The sequence below is a fragment of the Pleurodeles waltl genome, chromosome 2_2 (genome assembly GCF_031143425.1).
Source record: "Pleurodeles waltl isolate 20211129_DDA chromosome 2_2, aPleWal1.hap1.20221129, whole genome shotgun sequence".
NCBI classification, from domain to species: Eukaryota; Metazoa; Chordata; class Amphibia; order Caudata; family Salamandridae; genus Pleurodeles; species Pleurodeles waltl.
Genome location: NC_090439.1, coordinates 1,028,256,919 through 1,028,281,149, shown reverse-complemented (window position 1 = coordinate 1,028,281,149; position 24,231 = coordinate 1,028,256,919). Strand labels below are relative to the sequence as shown.

General features: G+C 45.4%; 1 protein-coding gene across 4 annotated transcripts in view; it reads right to left on the bottom strand.

The window, feature by feature from the left end:
* PHF20L1 (PHD finger protein 20 like 1) overlaps nucleotides 1-24,231 on the bottom strand; it is a 764,530-nt gene that overhangs the window by 258,355 nt on the left and 481,944 nt on the right. For all 4 annotated transcript variants that reach the window (XM_069220776.1, XM_069220778.1, XM_069220775.1 and 1 more), the window contains one exon: nucleotides 9,487-9,668. In XM_069220776.1, coding sequence (XP_069076877.1) covers nucleotides 9,487-9,668 — 182 coding nt within the window. The remainder of the gene's footprint in view (nucleotides 1-9,486; nucleotides 9,669-24,231) is intronic.

Genomic DNA, 24,231 nt, shown 5'->3' with positions numbered 1-24,231 from the left:
GATTGTTGGTGGTTTATTCACACCACTGACGGACTGCAACTTTTCTTCCAACGTGGGACATTGACTGTATCACTTCTGGAACTCTTCTTCTGCTCCTGTGCTGCACAGCCGACTCCTGGTCTTCACTGTCGACCTGGTCCTGCATCTCCAGAAGGGTGGGTAGTTGCTCCTGCCCCAACCGGGCACACCAACTGGAACTGGGCTTGGTCTCCTTCATTTGCAGGTACTCTTCAGTAAGAATACATCTTCTGTTTCTTCCAGTCTTGCTTGGGACTTGCACAGTCTTTTTACAAAGTTTACCTGTGGGTTTGGGGAAAAATAGGTACTTACCTCTACTCTCCTAGTCGCTGGGAGGCACTCTGGTACTTTTTGGGGTTCCTAGTTCCTCAAGCTCTCCTCTACAGATTCCACTTACCTGGGTGAGGTTCTGCCTTTCGCATTCCATTTTATTTTTTAGTATATAGTTTGGTCTCCCACTAGGGTCTCTATTGGTTAATGTCATTTCACGGTTTTCTATTGCTTTCTATGCCCATTCCTGATTATTAAGGTGTATATAATAGTGGGCTTACTCACCTGCTAGTAGAGTAATGCCTATACAGTATTTTAGTATTACTGTTACTATAATAAAGTACCTTTATTTTTGTAACAATGTGTGGTTCTTTCATGTGTGTGACTATAGTGGTATTGCATAAGCTTTGCATGTCTCCTAGATAAGCCTTGGCTGCTCATCCACAGCTACCTCTAGAGAGAGAGCCTGGCTTCCTAGACAACTCACTAAGAGGGGAGACCTGGTATAAGGTGATAAGACCATAGGTGCTGACCACACACCAGGCCAGCTTCCTACAGTATGCTTTCACCTTGATGAACTTTCTTGCCGATCACAAAAACATTCTGTATGTGCTGACATTGCAGTTGTGATTACATCATACTGTCTGTGCTGCTGTGTCCAGTCAGCTAGATATTTCATAAAAACTGATGGCACTGTTTCTATTTCTAGTAGTAAAATTATGAACTAGTAATGATTTTAACTCACCAAAAAGTGCAGGAGCTGAGTGATGTGGATGTATCTGTACGTGGAAATAAGCATCTTTAATATCCATTATTGTCATAAAGACCCCTTGATTTAGAAGTAGGATGACCACTTGCAACACTATCATCTTCAAATTATTTATTTATTTAACAGGCAGAGATCCACGATTGGGCTTAAGGTGCTGCCTTTCTTGGGTACTATGAAATACATCTGTGTTTCACTGGTGGTACCTCCACTCTAGCCCCTTTAGAGAGTAATGCTGCAATCTTACCAAGAAAAAGAGGCAAATGTTCTATTTCGTTGAGAAACATATGGAAGAGAATAAGTGAATACTCCACCACAGATATTACTCATTTGTTTTTGCTGTAATTGTTCTCCACTGTTCAGGGAACGACTTCAACATTAAACCTATCAGGTGATGTATTATCTCAGGGGTACAAGGGGTGGAGAATGCACACTAAGGGGAGGAAGTGTAGGAAGCTGGTTATTTATGTAGCGTACCAATGTGGTACACTATGCAGCTAGTACAGACTACTCTTATTGGTTGTTAAAGGTTAACGTAATAACCCTAACTGCTCTCTTTTGTGGTAGTGTGGGGGAACAGATTAGGCTTTTCAGAGGGTAGTACTAAGCATTTGCTGAACACAGAGTCAATAAATGAAAGACACTCAAGAAGAAACCTAAGATCAATTTCAGAAAAAGACAACACTTTTAAAATTATTTTTAGTACTGCTCGAGATATTGCTTTGCACAGCTAGTATGTGGAAATGCTTTTCAATGGAGAAAACATATTCTGCGTACGGGTACTTGCAGAGGTATCTCAGGGGTCTTCTTTAGATTTTAATGTGCTAGAGGTTCAAGATCACGAGAAACAGCAGTATTTCCCGTTTATCTGCCCTGGGGAGTCTGGGTGCAGAGGTGCTGGCCTGGTCGGCTGCCTTGCGCACTGCATGGTTGGTGAGGAGGGGGGCCACCTTGAAACAGGCTGCACAGGGGGACTTGGGGACAAGTCCGGAAGCTCTCAATATGGGCTCAGTTCATGAGGTCTTGGGGGCAAGGGAGCACAGTTGATAGTCTTGGACCCAGGTTGGGGCAGTCGGGTGCAGAGAATATTTTGGTTGGCTGGTTCTGTGCGTCAAAGGTGTTCATGGTGCTTCGTCAGACCTGCAGAGAGGGAAGAAAAAGCAGCTTAGATGATTCTGGTGTTCCTTGGGTCAGGGCATCTTTTTGCAGGGTGGTGCCTGGCTCAGACACAAACAAGCCTTGGTGCTTACAACTGCTCCAGTACCCCAGGTGTTGGTGCAGGACGACTCCTGATGGGCCTGGCATCTCCAAACTTCGTGGGCAGATGGGCCTGACTCCCTGGAGCACGGGACCTCCTCCTGGGTGGCTGTTGCCAAGGTGGACCCGATGGTCAGCAGATCTGTGGACCAGAAGTCCTGGCTGGTATCTGCAGGTTGTAGGGAAGTGGCTCCTTCACTCTAAGGGAGATGCTGGCTAGTTTGCTCAGTGGTGGCAGCTGTCCACGGCTTTTGGGAGATGCACAGCTGCAGGATGAATCAGGTCTGGGTGACTGTCAGGACAGCAGCAGTTAGGCAAGATTTGGCACCAAAAGTACAGAATGGTCCTCAATTCTCGCATTGGTCGGCTCTTCTTTGTCCTCCTTCTTCAATAAGACGAATCTAAGTTCTTGATACCAGGGAGCACCTAAATACTAAATTTAGAGTAATTTAGGGGATTGCAGGGTAGTAGCCAATAGGCTACGTACCCCTGTGGTGACTACACCCCCCATAGGACCACTTTGTGGGAAGTGGGCATAACCCTGTTCCATAATTCCTAATTCCACGAAAATGGGGAACTCGTAATGATGAGTGTCCTGTATTTATCTTAAGATTGCTTCCCTATTCACTCGTAACATCTAGGAATTGAACTAGACATCAGAGGGGCTTATCTGCTTTTGCAGATATGCTCCCACACCAAATATAATGTGCCCTTCCTTAGAGCTCTAAAGTCTGCTGTAAGGGTGACTTACATATATTGGAAGCAGTGATTGAGCCATGGCACACAATGATTGTGACATGTCATATTTTTACTCATGGCTTGCGCCATGACATCGTCTGCAATGGCAGGCTGTGTGCAGCTTCTAGGGGAATCCCTTAGGGTTACACAATACATGCTGCAGCCTATAGGGGCGCTCTTCAGTACCCAGGCCCTAGGTATCTGGGTTACCATTTACTAGGAACTTACAGAAGTACTAAAGTGTGTGCCAATTGTACACAATTAGACCTTTTACCTTGTTTTAGGGAAAAAGCACTGGCACTGGGGACCTGGGTAGCACCTTCAGCAAAAAAAAAAAAAAAGGCAAAAAAGTTGCAGTAGCCATGTGTAAAGAAATGGCTCCCTGTTGCAGTTACCCCCCACTTTTTGCCTGATACTGATGCTGACTTGACTGAGAAGTGTGCTGGGACCCTGCTAACCAGGCCCCAGCACCAGTGTTCTTTCACCTAAAATGTACCATTGATCCCACAATTGGCACACCCTGGCATCCAGATAAGTCCCTTGTAACTGGTACCTCTGGTACCAAGGGCCCTGATGCCAGGGAAGGTCTCTAAGGGCTGCAGCATGCATTATGCCACCCTAGAGACCCCTCACTCAGCACAGCCACACTGCTTACAAGCCTGTGTGTGCTAGTGAGAACAAAATGAGTAAGTCGACATGGCACTCCCCTCAGGGTGCCATGCCAGCCTCTCACTGCCTATGCAGTATAGATAAGACACCCCTCTAGCAGGCCTTACAGCCCTAAGGCAGGGTGCACTATACCATAGGTGAGGGTACCAGTGCATGAGCACTGTGCCCCTACAGTGTCTAAGCAAAACCTTAGACATTGTAAGTGCAGGGTAGCCATAAGAGTATATGGTCTGGGAGTCTGTTTTACACGAACTCCACAGCACCATAATGGCTACACTGAAAACTGGGAAGTTTGGTATCAAACTTCTCAGCACAATAAATACACACTGATGCCAGTGTACATTTTATTGTAAAATACACCACAGAGGGCACCTTAGAGGTGCCCCCTGAAACTTAACCAACTATCTGTGTAGGCTGACTGGTTCCAGCAGCCTGCCACACTAGAGACATGTTGCTGGCCCCATGGGGAGAGTGCCTTTGTCACTCTGAGGCCAGTAACAAAGCCTGCACTGGGTGGAGATGCTAACACCTCCCCCAGGCAGGAGCTGTAACACCTGGCGGTGAGCCTCAAAGGCTCACCCCTTTGTCACAGCCCAGCAGGGCACTCCAGCTTAGTGGAGTTGCCCGCCCCCTCCGGCCACGGCCCCCACTTTTGGCGGCAAGGCTGGAGGGAACAAAGAAAGCAACAAGGAGGAGTCACTGGCCAGTCAGGACAGCCCCTAAGGTGTCCTGAGCTGAAGTGACTCTAACTTTTAGAAATCCTCCATCTTGCAGATGGAGGATTCCCCCAATAGGGTTAGGATTGTGACCCCCTCCCCTTGGGAGGAGGCACAAAGAGGGTATACCCACCCTCAGGGCTAGTAGCCATTGGCTACTAACCCCCCAGACCTAAACACGCCCTTAAATTTAGTATTTAAGGGCTACCCTGAACCCTAGAAAATTAGATTCCTGCAACTACAAGAAGAAGGACTGCCTAGCTGAAAAACCCCTGCAGAGGAAGACCAGAAGACGACAACTGCCTTGGCTCCAGAAACTCACCGGCCTGTCTCCTGCCTTCCAAAGATCCTGCTCCAGCGACGCCTTCCAAAGGGACCAGCGACCTCGACATCCTCTGAGGACTGCCCCTGCTTTGAAAAGACAAGAAACTCCCGAGGACAGCGGACCTGCTCCAAGAAAGGCTGCAACTTTGTTTCCAACAGCCTTGAAAGAACCCTGCAAGCTCCCCGCAAGAAGCGTGAGACTTGCAACACTGCACCCGGCGACCCCGTCTCGGCTGGTGGAGATCCAACACCTCAGGAGGGACCCCAGGACTACTCTGATACTGTGAGTACCAAAACCTGTCCCCCCTGAGCCCCCACAGCGCCGCCTGCAGAGGGAATCCCGAGGCTTCCCCTGACCGCGACTCTTTGAATCCTAAGTCCCGACGCCTGGGAGAGACCCTGCACCCGCAGCCCCCAGGACCTGAAGGACCGAACTTTCGCTGGAGAAGTGACCCCCAGGAGTCCCTCTCCCTTGCCCAAGTGGAGGTTTCCCCGAGGAACCCCCCCCTTGCCTGCCTGCAGCGCTGAAGAGATCCCGAGATCTCTCATAGACTAACATTGCGAACCCGACGCTTGTTTCTACATTGCACCCGGCCGCCCCCGCGCCGCTGAGGGTGAAATTTCTGTGTGGGCTTGTGTCCCCCCCCCCCCCCGGTGCCCTACAAAACCCCCCTGGTCTGCCCTCCGAAGACGCGGGTACTTACCTGCAAGCAGACCGGAACCGGGGCACCCCCTTCTCTCCATTCTAGCCTATGCGTTTTGGGCACCACTTTGAACTCTGCACCTGACCGGCCCTGAGCTGCTGGTGTGGTGACTTTGGGGTTGCTCTGAACCCCCAACGGTGGGCTACCTTGGACCAAGAACTGAACCCTGTAAGTGTCTTACTTACCTGGTAAAACTAACAAATACTTACCTCCCCTAGGAACTGTGAAAATTGCACTAAGTGTCCACTTTTAAAACAGCTATTTGTGAATAACTTGAAAAGTATACATGCAATTTTGATGATTTGAAGTTCCTAAAGTACTTACCTGCAATACCTTTCGAATGAGATATTACATGTAGAATTTGAACCTGTGGTTCTTAAAATAAACTAAGAAAAGATATTTTTCTATACAAAAACCTATTGGCTGGATTTGTCTCTGAGTGTGTGTACCTCATTTATTGTCTATGTGTATGTACAACAAATGCTTAACACTACTCCTTGGATAAGCCTACTGCTCGACCACACTACCACAAAATAGAGCATTAGTATTATCTATTTTTACCACTATTTTACCTCTAAGGGGAACCCTTGGACTCTGTGCATGCTATTCCTTACTTTGAAATAGCACATACAGAGCCAACTTCCTACACCATGTCAAAAGACACTTTCCTACAGGGGAAGAGTGACATTGAGCTTCAATTTAGCCATTGTTTAGTTGCTGAGGATTCTTACAGTGAGACCCTTGCGCAGACCCTCTAGATTGGCAAGAAAAACTGCATCTTAGGAAAAGCTAAATTTGAGGTAGATTGCTTTTCATATGATGGGGTGGTTTATTGGAAAGTTTGATGCCTCAAATACTGGTGAATGTCTGAGCATGAAGATAGTTACTTTTTTACCATTTGTAGAAAGATCTCTGGTGCTGCAATGCACCCGCAGATTGTGTCATTCTTCACTTTTTTTCCAACTTGTTACTGAGTGGTGGACTAAACAAATTTTCCCATCAAATGGCATATTTAATAAGTGTTGCTAGATGTAGGGTCTGGAGCCAGACATTTTGAGCCAGTAATTTCAAGGAGCAATATTATATAGTATTAATCTGTGCCTACATGGTAAGTACTGGTCAGTTGCCCTGAATGTGACAAAGCCTTGTTAAAGAACTCTTCCTCTTCTGCTAAAACCAAAATTATCCGAGGCTGAGAGCCTCCATTTGTATGGCTGAATGGTATCTGGAGGTTCAGTTAAGCAGAGAAGACTTAAATGGGTACTGTTGTAATGGTTCTTAAGTACCGGAGCCCATCATGTAAGTGTCCCATGCATAATCCTTCGTTAATGTACGTTTGTTACTCGTAGGTTTGTCCATCTTCCTCAGAATTATGATATTGGGACAAGGACGGATCCTCAGTTTCCTTCTTTCTCTTTGGTTCTAGTTTATTACACTTTTGGAATTTTGCATGACCCAGATCGTATGCCATTGTTTCCAAAAAGCTAGTGTTCTCTTGCTTGGTTTTTGCTTTATTGTTGAGGCCTGTGGTGTTAGCAGTGAATAACTCAACACTTGCTGCTCTGGTGTCATTGTTGTAATGCGTCCTAATTCTGGATTTTAAAAACGTGCATTTCCTTTTGAATATTGTGTCTCCATAGCCATGTGGAAGGAGTTCAATCCTCTAGATTTTCTTCACCTCCCAGTCTTATCTGGCATCAACTGATCTTGTCAATACCAAATGGACTCAAAAGGCTTCACAGGCTTCCCTCCTTGACTGTTTAGATTTCAAGGTGGGATTTGGGGCTTGTTTTTGAGGCCATTATCCTTGATTAAAGAAGATTCTTTGCATTCCTTATCCCCTTTGGGTGAGTCAGAGGTCTTCAAAGCAGACTTCTACAGATGGAGGGGATACTCTGTTATGGGTTGCTCTGCATTTTAGATCAGTGCTCCTGAGGAAGGCGATCCTCTTTTCAAGGCCACTCTTTTCATGTTTCTGCCTTGAAGTGTCTGGGTAAACATGTGTTGAGGCTGATCTTTTTTTTTTCTTCAAATCTCTCGAAGATAGGCTGTTAATAATCTTAATTGGATTGTGCTTGGTGCTCATCCTCTAGGACAATTATTCTGGAAGGCCAACCTTCTTCCTCCACTGTGCCAACACTCTCTCTACGTTCCTGATAAATGCCCACTGGGCTAATTCGCTTATCTCAGACTTTTCCATTGCAGTACTGTAAGCCTTTTTGTTTTTAAATGTTCACGTGTCAAGCAAGAAGCTTTTAAATGGACTCAAGAAAGGCACGAATTACAAATCCCAGTACCAATCAGGCAGTGACAACTTTGTATGGAATTTGGGGCTGAACATGTAAGAGGTATATTTTCCATAACCTACCCCGTTTTAAGTCATTGTACTAACATTTAAACCTCAAGCAGTGGGTCTTTTGGACACAACACCTACCTTTGCTTTTCTTCTATGACAAGGTGCTCTAGTGGCAAACTACCAGTGAAAACATTATCCTTGATTTGTGTCGCAGTTTCCACAAAGTGCACAACTGTAGCTCCAAACCATCTGGTGGCACAAAAAATAACCAGATGGAGTCTGTGTATTCATGAATTGTGGTTTTTGGGAAGGGTGGCCATGAACCAATAAACCATTCTGCAGAAACAAAAACTTTGAAGGAAAGTTTCTATATTTAGAAACCAATACTAGATAGCATAGGAGTGCATAACTTATGATCCACAACAACACTCGTTGAAACACAGTTGGTACCCTTTTCCATCCACAGGGTTGCTTTTATAAAATAAAACAAAAAATACAAAAAAAAAACAGAAGTGGCATATGTGACTCTTGGAATAAAGTTGGGATGGTATACAATATGGGTGAGGTAAAAGAGAAGGCTGAAACAGGTAGGTATGAACATTCCAAATTAAACTGTGCTACCATGTTCTAATGTGAGAGGTCAGAGGAAACATTTACAGGGATATATCAAGGGAAAAGAACGAAGGAGGAGGAAAGGCAAAGGCAGGTGGAAATGTTATGCTAACAATGTATCTTTGCCCTGGTATGACTATCTACTCTAGATTTGTTTTAGGATCACAATATTCCTCAGAGGCTGGAAATGAATGCAAGTTAAAATAAATGATGCAGGAGTATTACATTTGTGGTGATGCCAGAAGCATATGCACATCCCTTCAACTCCGGACACCGAAATCTGTGTAGCTGTCAGAATTACCATCCAGGAAAGAAGAACACGTGAAGAATCTACATGATAAACGTATTAATGGAAAACAATGGCACAACAAGTAACCACTTCTTTTACATGCTGTTTTATAAGCAGCAATGAAAAAGGTAAGATAAGTGATTTATGCATTTTATTACAATGTAGAAATCACATTACCTTTAGGGGTGGATGGAACCCCTGGAATTGGTGAAATGTGGCGACTTTGCGTTACAAGAGTACCAGCCAAACTCCACCAATTGCTGCGTGGTGGCAAATTTTCCCATAAGGGAATTGCGAGCAACATTTGTTGTCCTCTAGCGCCATTTTCGAATGCGGGCAGTCATGGTCAGAGGGCTGCTTCTCAATTAGATTTGCTGCAGCTTGAGCAGATTTTCTACTTGAGCGGTAGCAAAATCAACTCAAATGGTCACGTGCCCTTGCGCATCGCATGGTGCAGTTCATACTTATCTTTCAGCGCTGCTCGTGCTACTGGCACTAAAGTGCAACTCAGCATGCATATTTCTGACCACTAGGGGAACTCTGCAGAATCTCGCTGAGATTTTACTTACCTCTGTGGAATTCCATGAGTTCTGTCTACCCCTGGCTAGTAATATATAGGTGGAAATTGCAACAATTTGTTCTCAATGGCGGACATGATCGCTAGCCATGCCTTCCCCTCATGCCCTCCTTTACACATCTTTAACCAGACAAACATTCTTCTGTATCATAATCCTACCCCTTCACAATACTCACAAAAAGAGCAACCTATTTGGCTCAGCTTTGAATCTAGCGCAGCAATAAATACATAATGAACAACAGACACTTACCTGAATCATGAAGCCTTTTTCTTCATCCATTTCACAGACGCACCTCACTATTTCATTTATAGCATCCTCTTCATCTTGGGATTCTTCAAAATTCGTTGAATCAAAGTCTTGATTATACTCATCACCACTTAGAAGCAAACTCTCAGTGGAAGAGTTGTCCAGGAACTGCACATCAGAGAGATCTATAACAGTAATTTTGTAAGATGTAACTAAATTTACACACAGACGACAGCCGCTTATGCAAGTGTCAGAACAGAATCCTGCTGTGATGGCATACTTATGTATGTTTTATGGAGAGTGATTTATGTTTGCCCCAGTGAGCTTGGCAATGATTCAAGCCCACAGGAACTGCTACCTGATGTCTAGAAGACATCAAAGTGTGCAAACATTTTCCTTGTAAGAGACTGTATCCCTCTCAATCCAGACTATGTGGTGATGGTGGAATTGAGACCGTATTTAGGGAGGCTACCTCCTTCTTCAACAAGGCTATGTGTTAATGGATGGTGAAAGCAAGACTGTAGTGCAGGGGGCACAGCCCTTTTCACCCATACCCCTGTGAAGAGACTAGATAAATGAGTTTCACATTAAAAGATCCATTGAGAACCAATAAGCCGGGCCCTCTGACCAAATTCTATCTGGAAAACATATGAAACATTTGGAGGTGATGAGGCAGGGGGTGCATGTCAATCAATCAATGAGGAATTTGTAAAGCGCACTACTCACTCTCAAGGCGCTGAGGAGGGGAGGAGGGAGAAGAGTGGAGGGGTAAAGAAGAGGGGAGGGGGAAGAAAAGGGGAGGAGTGCTGCTACTGCTCGAACAGCTGTGTGTGTGTGTGTGTGTGTGACAGAGAAAGATTCATAAATATACAGGAGAGTGCGAAATCCACTGGACCCCACATGTACACAAAATGGTGGCTGGTTATGTGCTGAGGTAGTGATTTTTAGCAGAGATATCTGAGCATGCATCTGCAATTGGTCTGTTGTCCTCTCCACAGAAGACACAGAAGAAATGTACTTACTTGGAACACTACAGCATTGGTATCTTATCCTAGGCAGCTCAAAAGCTGCAAATAAGAGCTACGCTGACATTGGATACATGGAGTATTCTCCCGTATGGGACACAATTTACATGTTACTTATGGAGATGTTTCTTATTTGTTAATTTGAATTTAGGATTCTGACTACTGTCATTTTTTAAAGACCCATAATTTGTCAGTCTCTATACAGGACAGACCTGAAAAACATAGTTGGAAAGAATCTGTCCAACAACCAAACATACGTTGGTGAGTGCTTTGATGGTACCAGTACTCTGACAATACAATATTTGAGCTTTGTGAACAATAAACATTGAGAAAAATGCTTTATATATGATACTATTTTTTGACTGTATGAGACAATTGTGTGCTGGTGAAAAAATATTAGACCCATCTGGATTTGTGCATGCTGACAATACCCAGCCACCAAATTTTGTATATACTAACAGCTACATGCAACTTGATAGATGTGTGTTTCAGATCCATTTGCACAAATTCCAGTGAATATGGGAGAATTTGATGTAGCAAAGCAGACAGCAAACACAGACCTAGACTAGGGCCCACACACAGAATTTTGTTTCACCTCACTACTTACGTTTTTTATATGTAGATGAAGCTCTATCTTAGGAAGTGTCACACTGGGACAAAAAATAGGCTTAGTGAAGCAAATACGTAAAGAATTGGTAATATCAGGAAAATCAACGGGAAAAACATCTAATCTGGTCAAAAAACTGTCCCACAACTGCTAAAACAACGGGCCCACACACTGATCTGTCAGACCAGCCAATTGGGCACTGCCTGATTGTCCTACAGTCCATTACAACCCTGGTCTTGGGCCATTATCTGTTGACAGGCCTCAAGAATGTCTAAGTGAAAAAACACACTCTACTGCACAGCTTTGCCAACAAGTATATAGATGCCGGTTTGGGATGCATAATGTGAGCTTGACAGTAAGGCAAGTGGTTCAGAACTGGCACTGGCTGGATGAAAGGTAGTTCCAATACTGCATAGGAATTTTAGCATTAGACAGCATGATTCTTGCTACATCTTGGACAATACCCTGAGGAAGTGGGAAAACAGAAGAGAGGTGTATGAAAAATTCAGAATTTGTTGAAGAGCCTTCCTGCCTTTCATGGATGCTTAGGGCAGGAATACAAGTAGGGAACACTTGGTGTGACGTATGGTTTTTGCATGACTGTTGAGTGGTGGTGTGGGGCTAACCATACATGCTCCCTTTTTTTTTTTTTTCTCTTTTTTTTATTTGCATTCATTTCTATAGCTTTACTTTAACTCTGCTTAGGTGAATTTCTGTGCTTTCTTAAATGTATGTTAAAGTGTTATAAACAATGCTGTGGCAAGTTACTGTGCACAACCAAAAGTGGACAGCCAACAGGAGCAGAATTTTGGATTAGTCCCACAATAGTTCACTCCTTTTAGAAATGTAGAGTTGACTTCTTGAGACTCAATGCTTCAATCTCACAAACTCTCCTAGCCGATGTTAGGACCAATAATAACAGTTTGCTATATAAATGTGTGCCCTATAAAGGGAAGGGAGTTTTTATCAACTGAGCAAGGACCTTATTCAGTTCCCACTCTGGTGTGGTCACTTCTCAGGCGTTAAAATTCTGCAAAGCCCTCTAACAATTGTCTGATTATTCCAGAGGCCAAGCAAGGAAGGGGAGCCAGCAGAACATTAGAATCTTGATATGGTTGCTAAAAAGACATTAACAGTGGCATCTTGAAGTCCAGATTTCACTAATTATTAACAAACTCCCAGATGTGGTTCTGAGGTTACAGACTGCAAACCTTTGGCGTGACATCTCATTATGAACTTCTTCTATTTAACCTATCAATGGTACTCTGGCATGATGCAGGGCTGCACGGCATTCTGAAGGAATATTTAGATGGGAGAATCCCAAAAAGCCAGGAATTGTGCTGTCAAGATTGGGATATCAAATCTGTCCATTCTCTCTGGGAAGGGTCTCAACAGCTTTCCAGGTGAATATAGAGAACTACTTTTGGGTTAACACTGTCAGATTCTTTTTAAGACATGCTTTCATCAGGAGGACCACTTTGCGCAGTTCCCTTTTAATCTTCCTGATCATTTGCTGGACAAGTGATGAAAATTTAAAAACATTTTTGACCATGACAAAGAAAGCTTCTCCCCTTGATCATGGGTGTTACAAAGAACAAACAGTTTTTGTTCTGGGATGCAAAAAAAATAAAAATAATGTATAAATAGAGATACATTATCATGGTGAAATATCTGAAATACTGTAGAGGTATGTAGGAAGCTGGCTCTGTATATACTATATCAAAATAAGATATAGTGTGCACAGAGTCCAGGGGTTCCCCAAGAGGCTTGACAGAGGCAATAACAGATAATACGAATGCTCTATCTGTGGTAGGGTGGTCGAGCAGTGAGGCTTATCAGAGGGTAGTGAAAAGCATTTGTTGTACACATGCAAGCAATAAATGAGAACACACTCAATGACTTAATTCCAGGCCAATAGGTTTTTATATAGAAAAATATTATTTTCTTACTTTGTTTTTAGAACCACAAGATTCAAATTGCAGGTAAGTACATTAAATGTAAGGTACTTTGCACAGGTATAGTTAGGACTTTGAACCAAGACAGTAATGTACACAGTTTTTCATAAAATGGCAATAAGCTATTTTAAAAGTGGACACAGTGCAAAATTCAACAGTTCCTGGGGGAGGTAAGTTCAGTTAGGTTAATGTGGTAAGTAAAGCACTTACAAGTTCAGTCTCCGGGGCATAGGTAGCCCACCACTGAGGGTTCAAGTCAACCCCAAATACCCAGCAACACTGGGCCGGTCAGGTGCAGAGGTCAAACAGGAGCCCAAATAACATGGGCACCTATGGGGACAGGGGGTGCTCCGGTACCGGTCTGCTGGCAGGTAGGTACCTGGGACCTCAGGGAGCAGACCAGGGGGGTTTAGTAGAGCACTGGGGGGGGTCCCAAGTAGGCACACAAAGCACACCCTCAGAGGCACAGGGACAGTCGGGTGCAGTGGGCAAACGGCGTTGGGTTTGTAATAGATTTCAATGGAGGGACCCGGAGGTCACTCAGATATTGCAGGCAGGGCACGGGGTGGGAGGGGGCTTCTCGGGCCAGCCACCGACTGGGCAAGGGTGGTGGCCGCCTGCTGGTTACTGTTGCACTGGTGGTCGGTTTCTCATGGGCCTGGGGGTTGCGGGTGGAGTGCTTCTCCAGGCGTCGGATATCTTCATCCCAGGCAGTGGTGGTCAAGTGGATCCTCGGGATTCCCGCTGCAGGCGCCACGGGGGGCAGAGAGGTTAGCCCAGGGTGCACACGTCGTCAGAGTCGCTTGGGGATCCTCTCTGGGTCACTGATTTCTCTGGGCACAGGCCAGGGGCATAGGGGGCAGACGGGTGGGGACTCACGCTTCTGGAGTGAGGTGAGAGTCCCTTTAAAAAATGGTTTCTTCTTTCTTTGGTTGGACAGGTCCGCAGTCCATAGGAGTTCTTGATCCTTTGTAGTTGCAGGGCAGTCCTGAGTTGGCAGGGGTCGCTGGGCCCGCAGGATGCGTTGATGGTGCAGGTTCTCTGAAGTTAGAGACAGGCCGGTAGGGCTGGGGCCAAAGCAGTTGTCATCTTCCTTCTTTTCTGCGGGGTTTTACAGCTAAGCAGTCCTTCTTTGTAGGTCGTTAGGAATCTAAAATCCTAGGTTCAGGGTCGCCCCTAAATACTGAATTTAAGGGTGTATTAGGGTCCCAGGGCAGTAGCCAATGGCTACTGTCCTTGAGGGTGGCTACACCCTTTTTGTGCTCCTTCCCTTTGAGGAGGGGAGCACATCCCTATCCCTATTGGGATAAATCATCCAAAACAAGATGGAGAATTTTCCAAGGAGAGGGCCACTTCACCTCTAGTCACCTTAGGGGTGGACCAGGCTGAAGGGGTGACTCTTCTTTGTTTTTCTCATTACCTCCCTGGACTTGCCGCCAAAAGTGGGGGATGTGTCTGGGGGGTGGGCATCTCCACTAGCTGGAGTACCCTGGGGCATTGTGACACGAAGCCTAAGCCTTTGAGGTTCACTGCTAGGTGTTACAGTTCCGCAGGGGGGAGGTGTGAAGCACCTCCACCCAGTGCAGGCTTTGTTACTGGCCTCAGAGAGCGCAAAGGCTCTCACCCCAGGCGGTCAGAAACTCATCTGTCAGTGGCAGGCTAGCGGAGACCAGTCAGACCTGCACTGAAGGATTGGGTAAAATACAGGGGGCATCTCTAAGATGCCCTCTGGGTGCATTTTCTAATACATCCAACACTGGCATCAGTGTGGGTTATTATTCCCAAACCCACCACACTGAAGATGCAGGGGTAGGTCACCGGTGGACACAGGGTGGTCAGGACTGCACCCCTGAAGATGTAGTCGAGTTCTTGGAGGATGCAGGTGATGTCCCACGCCAGGTAGAAGATTGCAGACTTGGTTGCGTGTCCAGATTCCTCCAACAAGCCTTGGAAAAGGCAATCTTTGCGGTTGGAGAAAAGTGGAGCTGCCGGGGACCAGCAACGTGCAGGAGGACTCAACCCAGGAGGGGGAGTAACAGGGGGCCCTCAGCGATCAAGAGAGCCCACAAAAGCCCAGGAAGTGCACAAAAGCCCAGGAAGTGCCCACAGGAGTCCCACAGGACGAGGACACAGTGGGTGCAGGAAGGAGTCCATGCAGCACTACAAAAGGAGATCTCACGCCTGGGAAAAGTTGCAAAGCTGGCAGGAGTCCTGGAAACAATGTTGCAGAAGAGTCTTCCTCATGGATCTGCAGCTTGTCAGTTCTGGGGGGGTGCAAGTTGTGTTCCAGTGGCCAGAAGCCGAAGTGGAGGTTGCAGAGGAGTCCTGCTGGAATTTTGCAAGCCGAATCTGAGGAGTCACCCCAGAGGAAGACCCTAAATAGCCCTGAAAGGGGGACTTGCCACCTAACCAGGTAAGCACCTATCAGGATGTGGCTTTGACGTCACCTGCCTGCCCTTGGTCCTCAGAGGCTCTCAGAGTTTCCTGCCAACCTTGGAATCAAGATGGCAGAACCCAGGGACCTGATGGAGGAGCTCTAGGCACCACCCGTGGAGTGGTGATGGACAAGGGAGTGGTCACTCCCCTTTCCATTGTCCAGTTTCACACCAGACCAAGGAGTGGGGGTCCTTGAACCGGTGTGGACTGGTTTATGCATGGAGGGCACCAAATGTGCCCTTCAAAGCAAAACCAGTGGCTTGGAGAGGCTACCACTCCCAAGCCAGTCCAACGTATTCCCAAAGGGAGAGGGTGTTACCTCCCTCTTCCAAAGGAAATCTTTTGCCCTCCTGGGCTTGATCAGATCAAGCAGCAGGAGGGCAGAAACCTGTCTGAGGGGTGGCAGCAGCTGGGATGCCTGGAAAACCCTGTAGGACTGGTGGTAGCAATTCTGGGGGTTCTCTAAGGAGCCCCCAGAGTGCATTGAATCATACTTACAATACTTGCAAAAGTATTGGGGTATGATTCTGACATGTTTGATACCAAACATGTCCATGTTCGGAGTTACCATTATGTAGCTGGACATAGGTAGTGACCTATGTCCAGCACACACATAAAATGGCATCCCTGCAATCACGAAGTCCAAGAAAATAGAACTGGAGTTCGTGGGGGCACCTCTGCTAGTGCAGGGGTGCCCTAACACACAGGTACCTGCACCCTGCCCTCTGGGCTGAGAGGGCCTACCATAGGGATGACTTATAGCGACCTGGTGCAGTGACCTGTAGTGAAAACGGGTTCACGCAGACTGCAATGGCAGGCCTGCAGAACACATTGCATGGGTTCCCTATGGGTGGCAGAATAACTGCTGCAGCCCATAGGGATCCCCTGCTACTCCAACGCCCTGGGTACCATATACTAGGGGCATACATATGGCACCATAATGCCAACTGTGGGGATAAAAAGTTGCCAGCAACCAAATTTACAGAAGAGAGCTCAGTCACTGGTGTCCTGGTTAGCAGGATCCCAGCGAACACAGTCAAACACACTGACAAACAAGCAAAAGGTGGGGGTAACCAAGCTAGAAAAAGGCTACTTTACTACAGTCTCGGAGAAAAAATGTATCTTCAATAAGATCTTTTCTGGTAGAGACTCTAACTGCAGATTCCGCACCTTGTGAATATCTCCAGACACCAGAGTGAATCCAGAAACTTTAACAGCAATTTGATTGTGCATTGGTAAGTGCAACGTGCAGATTGGTACCACCCTGGATATGTCTTCAGGACCCCTATATATGAGCCAACTCTACTCGCTTACTTGTGTTTCTTTCTGAAATCTGTCCCCGCCAACAAACGTGGAGGCCATAGAAACCAACATGTGACAGTGTGCAGATGTGTTCAACAGATAGAACCTTATTAATGGACAGTATGAGTCCATTCCTACAGAACAGAGGAGAGTGGGTCTGTAAGGAACCTGCAGTTAGTTAAAGTCTCTATCAGAAAAGGCATTATTAAAGATATATAACTTTTTCTTCTGACAGACTTATAACTGCAGATTCTTCATGTTGTCGATCTGTGAAATGGCTCAGACCAGGAAATCTTGCAGGACAGACTGAGCAAAATGCCCATCTTTCCTGACCTGCCTATTCAGGCAGTAATGCTTAGTGAACGAATGGAAGGATGCCCACATAGCAGTATGGTGCATGTGCAAGACTGGCACACTGCAAGGGGATTGCTTGCACACCAAGGGAGTTGCTTTCTGACTAGCAGGTAACAGATCTTGATGCATAACACAATCTTTTGGGACAGTGTTCTTTTTTATAGTGATTTTCCTTTCTTAGCTGCAGAGAAACCAACAAAAGTTTGTTCATTTTAACAGTATTCCCACAAACGAGCAGAGCTTGGGTCAAGACGGTGGAGCTATTCTTCCTAATGAAGGGGTGAAGAAGTGCATAGAAAGCCAGCAAGGTGATGGATTGTCCTATCTGAAAGGGAGTAACTACCTTGGCCAGGGGTGTTCTGTTTGCCAGGACCACTTGTCAGAGAAGAACAAAGTATGCAGTGGTACTACAGACAATGCCTGCAGTTCACTCACTGGCGTGGTTAACAGGCAAGGAGGAGAATTGAGCATGGGCTCAAAAGGAATGACTATCAAATATGTGCGTACCAAGTTAAGGTCCCACTAAGTCATGAAATATGGTGTTGGTTGGGACATATGGATCAGCCCCCTCTAAAAACCTATCACAACCGTTGACTTGAAGAGAAAGAGTTGGTCAGGTAAAAGTAAAAAAGACATAAAGGGCTGATAGGTAACCTTTAACTGTAGCCACAGCAGGGCCTTGCTGGGACAAGGACAAACGGAGCAGGAGAACATCTGGTAATTGCGCATTCAGGGGTTGTGTGTTTCATGTTAAGCAACACACATCCCATTTCTCCCAGAATTAGGCATATACAGTTTTGGTAGATGAATGCCTAGCTGCCAGTATGATGCCAACCACTTAAGAAGGAATATCAAAAGCCATCAACTGTCACCGCGCAAGGTCCAAGCATGGAGGAGTAGATTGAGCAGGCTTGGGTACAAGACCCAGCTCTGCTGCTCTGACAGGAGGTTAATGAGAAAGGGCAGCCAGATCTGAGGACAAATGCTCATGACTAAATGTTCCAGGCACCACACATTGTTCACCCAGTCCAGAGTCTCTGGGATTACTTGGGCCCTTTTTATGGTCAGGAGGAACGCCTTTAGTGAAAAGCAAATCACTTGCAACTCCAGCAAATTGATGTGCAGGTGAGCTTCTGCCAGAGACCAGAGTTCTGTGATCTCCACCTCTCCCAGAAGACTTCACCAACCCAGTTACTGCTCCATGAGCTTTGCTAGGCCATGGATAAAATTTGTGGTGCTTCACCGGGTCCCTCTGAAGCTCCTTCCTGCCCCATGGATCTGAAGTGGATGCTGGAGTTGTTTCTGCCTGCCGCATCGCAACCGTTAGTTCTGGGTGTTGGAAGGGGTGAAGAGTCTGCTGCCAGTCCAATTGTCCACTGTAGGTCTTTCACAGTCTCCTTTGACACTTGGATGCAATCCAACAGATTGCCTTGGTGCTGAGACCAGCAAGATTCCAAGAGGACAAGAAGCTTCAGAGGCGATCTCACTGAGACTCAAGCTGCAGGTTGAATCACTGGGATCATAGTCCAAATGCCCCGTATTTGCTGAGGTGGAGGAATGGCTCAGAAAAGCACCATATGAAGGATGACTCAAAGGTGAGCGGCTGTGAATGAGTCAGGTATGACTTTGGCACACTGACGGAAAAAGTCAATGATGTCAACAGGTGGGGGGAACGGGACTTTGAAGTGCACTACTTGGTGGTGCAAGTGCAATATGCACATCATTAGTTTCACAATTTTAAGCAAGTACCACATTATAAGATGAAAAGGGGAAAGGCAGCCCCTTGAACACTGAAGATGCGCCGCAAGACCCTCAATAGCCCCAAGGTAGAAATAAGCACAGTATGGGTGTGGTTGAGACTGGCAGCTATAACTGGCAGAGGCGCGATGCATTGCGTGGGTCTTTCCCCTATTGAATAACCTGCAGCTGGAGGGGAGATGAACTAGCTAGCAGAAAAAGACTACTTGATAGGCAACACCACACTAAAGGAAACATGTATTGAGAAGGTTCCTTTATCACACTGCAGGATTATAAAGACCTGGGGCCCATCAGTGCGATATATATATATATATATATATATATATATATGGAAAATGTCACTTACCCAGTGTACATCTGTTCGTGGCATGAGTCGCTGCAGATTCACATGCTGTGCACAGTCCGCCGTCTGGTGTTGGGCTCGGAGTGTTACAAGTTGTTTTTCTTCGAAGAAGTCTTTTCGAGTCACAAGACCGAGGGACTCCTCCCCTTTCGATTCCATTGCGAATGGGCGTCGACTACATCTTAGATTGTTTTCCCCGCAGAGGGTGAGGTAGGAGTTGTGTATGTTAGTAATAGTGCCCATGCAATGGAATGAATACGTATGTACATAATAAAGGTTAAAGTAATATATTTACAAATGTACAAATGTTCAGGATCTACTTCTAAACGGCTACAGGCTCCCGGGGAGGCGGGTGGGCGCATGTGAATCTGCAGCGACTCATGCCACGAACAGATGTACACTGGGTAAGTGACATTTTCCGTTCGATGGCATGTGTAGCTGCAGATACACATGCTGTGCATAGACTAGTAAGCAGTTATCTCCCCAAAAGCGGTGGTTCAGCCTGTAGGAGTTGAAGTAGTTTGAAATAATGTTCTTAGTACAGCCTGACCTACTGTGGCTTGTTGTGCAGTTAACACCTCTACACAGTAGTGCTTGGTAAATGTATGAGGCGTAGACCATGTTGCTGCCTTACATATTTCGTTCATTGGAATATTTCCTAGAAAAGCCATGGTAGCCCCTTTCTTTCTGGTTGAGTGTGCCTTTGGTGTAATAGGCAGCTCTCTCTTTGCTTTAAGATAGCAGGTTTGAATACACTTAACTATCCACCTAGCAATGCCTTGTTTTGAAATTGGATTTCCTGTATGAGGTTTTTGAAAGGCAATAAATAGTTGTTTTGTTTTTCTAATTAGTTTTGTTCTGTCAATGTAGTACATTAGTGCTCTTTTGATGTCTAATGTATGTAGTGCTCTTTCAGCTACAGAGTCTGGTTGTGGGAAGAACACTGGTAATTCTACCGTTTGATTTAAGTGGAACGGTGAGATAACTTTTGGAAAAAATTTGGGATTTGTTCTTAGAACTACTTTATTTTTATGTATCTGAATAAATGGTTCTTGTATGGTAAATGCTTGAATCTCGCTCACTCTTCTTAGAGATGTGATGGCAATCAAAAATGCAACTTTCCACGTTAAGTATTGCATTTCACAAGAATGCATGGGCTCGAAAAGTGGACCCATGAGTCTTGTTAAGACAATCTTGAGGTTCCATGAAGGAACAGGTGCTGTTCTTGGTGGTATGATTCTCTTTAAGCCTTCCATAAACAAACACTTTAATGACTGGTATTCTAAATAGTGAAGTTGAATGAGTAATTTGTAGGTAAGCTGATATTGCGGTGAGATGTATCTTTATGGAAGAGAAAGCTAGATTTGATTTTTGCAAATGTAGTAAATATCCTACTATATCCTTCGGAGAAGCGTGTAACAGCTGAATTTGATTATTCTGGCAGTAATACACAAATCTTTTCCACTTGTTTGCGTAGCAGTGTCTAGTGGTAGGTTTCCTAGCTTGTTTTATGACCTCCATACATTCTTGTGTGAGATGCAAGTGTCTGAATTCTAGGATTTCAGGTGCCAAATTGCTAGATTCAAAGATGCTGGATTTGGATGTCTGATCTGTTGTTTGTGTTGTGTTAACAGATCTGGTTTGTTGGGTAGTTTGACATGAGGTACTACTGACAGGTCTAGTAGTGTCGTGTACCAAGGTTGCCTTGCCCATGTTGGTGCTATTAGTATGAGTTTGATTTGTTTTGACTCAACCTGTTTACTACATATGGAAGGAGAGGGAGAGGGGGAAAAGCGTATGCAAAGATCCCTGACCAGTTCATCCATAGAGCATTGCCTTGGGATTGATCTTGTGGGTACCTGGATGGGAAGTTTTGGCATTTTGCGTTCTCCTTTGTTGCAAATAGGTCTATTTGAGGTGTCCCCCAAATTTGAAAGTAATTGTTTAGTATTTGGGGGTGAATGTCCCATTCGTGGGTTTGTTGGTGATCTCGAGAGAGATTGTCTGCCAACTGGTTCTGAATCCCTGGAATAAATTGTGCTATTAGGCGAATGTGGTTGTGAATCGCCCAATGCCATATTTTTGGTGTGAGGAGGCACAACTGTGTCGAGTGTGTCCCTCCTTGTTTGTTTAGATAATACATTGTTGTCATGTTGTCTGTTTTGACAAGAATGTATTTTTTGGTTATTATGGGTTGAAATGCTTTTAGCGCTAGAAATACTGCTAACATTTCCAAGTGATTTATGTGAAACTGTCTCTGCTGTATGTCCCATTGTCCTTGGATGCTGTGTTGATTGAGGTGTGCTCCCCACCCTGTCATGGAAGCATCTGTTGTTATGACGTATTGTGGCACTGGGTCTTGGAAAGGCCGCCCTCGGTTTAAGTTTGTACTGTTCCACCATAGAAGCGAGATGTATGTTTGGCGGTCTATCAACACCAGATCTAGAAGTTGACCCTGTGCTTGTGACCATTGTGATGCTAGGCACTGTTGTAAGGGCCGCATGTGCAATCTTGCGTTTGGGACAATGGCTATGCATGAAGACATCATGCCTAGTAGTTTCATTACCATTCTGACTTGTATCTTTTGTGTTGGATACATGGCCTGTATTACTTTGTGAAATGTTTGAACCCGTTGTGGACTTGGAGTGGCAATCCCTTTTGCTGTGTTGATTGTCGCTCCTAAGTATTGCTGCGTTTGACACAGCAAAAGGTGTGACTTCGCGTAGTTGATGTGAAGGGTTTGTATGACATATTTTGTGTGCTGTGAACACTGTTTTAGCGTGTTGGTTTTGATTAACCAGTCGTCTAAGTACGGGAACACATGTATTTGCTGCCTTCTGATATGTGCAGCTACTACTGCCAGGCATTTTGTAAAAACTCTTGGCGCAGTTGTTATTCCGAATGGCAACACTTTGAATTGGTAATGTATTCCTTGGAATACGAACCTTAGGTATTTCCTGTGTGAAGGATGTATTGGTATATGGAAGTACGCATCTTTTAGATCTAATGTTGTCATGTAGAGTTGCTGTTTGAGCAGTGGGATTACGTCTTGTAACGTGACCATGTGAAAGTGGTCTGATTTTATGTAGGTATTTAGTGTTCTGAGATCCAGTATTGGTCTCAGAGTTTTGTCCTTTTTGGGTATTAGAAAGTACAGTGAGTAAATTCCTGTGTTTTTTTGTTGAATTGGTACTAATTCTATTGCGTCCTTTTGTAACAATGCTTGAACTTCTAGACCTAGAAGATCTATATGTTGTTTTGACATATTGTGTGTTTTCGGTGGGATGTTTGGAGGGAATTGGCGAAATTCTATGCAATAACCATGCTGGATAATTGCTAAGACCCAAGTGTCTGTTGTTATTTCCTCCCAAAGTTTGTAAAATTGGCTTAGTCTTCCCCCCACAGGTGTTATGTGAAGGGGGTGTGTGACTTGTGAGTCACTGCTTATTTTGAGGGGTTTTGGGGCCTTGGAATTTCCCTTGATTTTTTGGGAATTGGCCCCCTCTAAATTGCCCCTGAAAACCTCCCCTCTGATATTGACCTTGGTAGGTAGGCCTTGTTTGTGAGGTTGTGGTTTCTGTGGGTTGACCTCGAAACCCTCCCCTAAAAGGTGTTTTCCGAAATGTGCCTCTGCTCTGCGGGGAGTAGAGTGCGCCCATGGCTTGGCTGTATCGGTGTCCTTCTTGAGTTTTTCGATGGCAGTGTCTACCTCCGGCCCAAACAATTGCTGTTCATTAAACGGCATATTGAGCACAGCCTGCTGGATTTCCGGTTTGAACCCCGAAGTGCGCAGCCATGCATGTCTTCGTATTGTGACTGCAGTGTTTATTGTCCTTGCAGCTGTATCTGCTGCATCCATGGAAGACCGTATCTGATTATTTGAGATACTTTGTCCCTCTTCCACTACCTATTGCGCTCTTTTTTGGAACTCCTTGGGTAAGTGTTCGATGAAATGTTGCATTTCATCCCAATGAGCCCTGTCGTATCTTGCCAAAAGTGCTTGTGAATTGGCAATACGCCACTGATTTGCTGCTTGTGCTGCAACCCTTTTTCCCGCAGCATCAAATTTGCGGCTCTCCTTGTCTGGAGGTGGTGCGTCGCCTGAGGTATGAGAGTTGGCTCTCTTACGAGCTGACCCCACAACTACTGAGTCTGGTGTTAGTTGTGTTGTAATATATATTGGATCCGTGGGCGGTGGCTTATATTTTTTCTCCACCCTTGGAGTTATGGCTCTGCCTTTAACTGGATCCTGAAATATTTGCTTTGCATGTCTTAGCATTCCTGGGAGCATAGGAAGGCTTTGATACTGGCTATGGGTGGAGGATAGGGTGTTAAAGAGAAAATCATCCTCAATTGGTTCCGAATGTAAGGAGACATTGTGAAACTCGGCTACCCTTGCGACCACCTGTGTATAGGATGTACTGTCCTCAGGTGGTGACGGTTTTGTAGGATAAGAGTCTGGGCTATTGTCAGACACTGGAGCATCGTAGAGGTCCCATGCATCGGGATCATCCTGACTCATTGTGGTATGAGCTGGTGAGTGCATTAGTGGTGGAGTTGCCTCTGGTGATGCACGTGTTGATGGTGGTGGAGAAGGTGGCGGGGTTGTTTTCTTTGCCACCTTAGCCTGTGGTTCCTTGTCCCCTTGTTGAAAAGCAAGCTTCCTTTTAATCTTGATTGGGGGAAGAGTGGTTATCTTCCCTGTATCCTCATGAATATGAAGCCTTCTCTGCGTGTAGTCAGGCTCCCCAGTTTGAAGCTCTTCTCCAAATCTGTGTAATTGGGTGGTTAACCCTTGTTCCTCTGTATAGGAACTGGTTTTCGGCTCAGAGGCTGGATGTTTCGGAACCGAAATCTTTTTGGAACTCTTTTTGGGCTCCGAAGAAATTTTCTTAGGTTTCGGCGCGGTGTCTCGGTGCCGAATCTCTTCGGTGCCGCTGTCTCTGTGCCGAATTTTCTCGGAGCTGC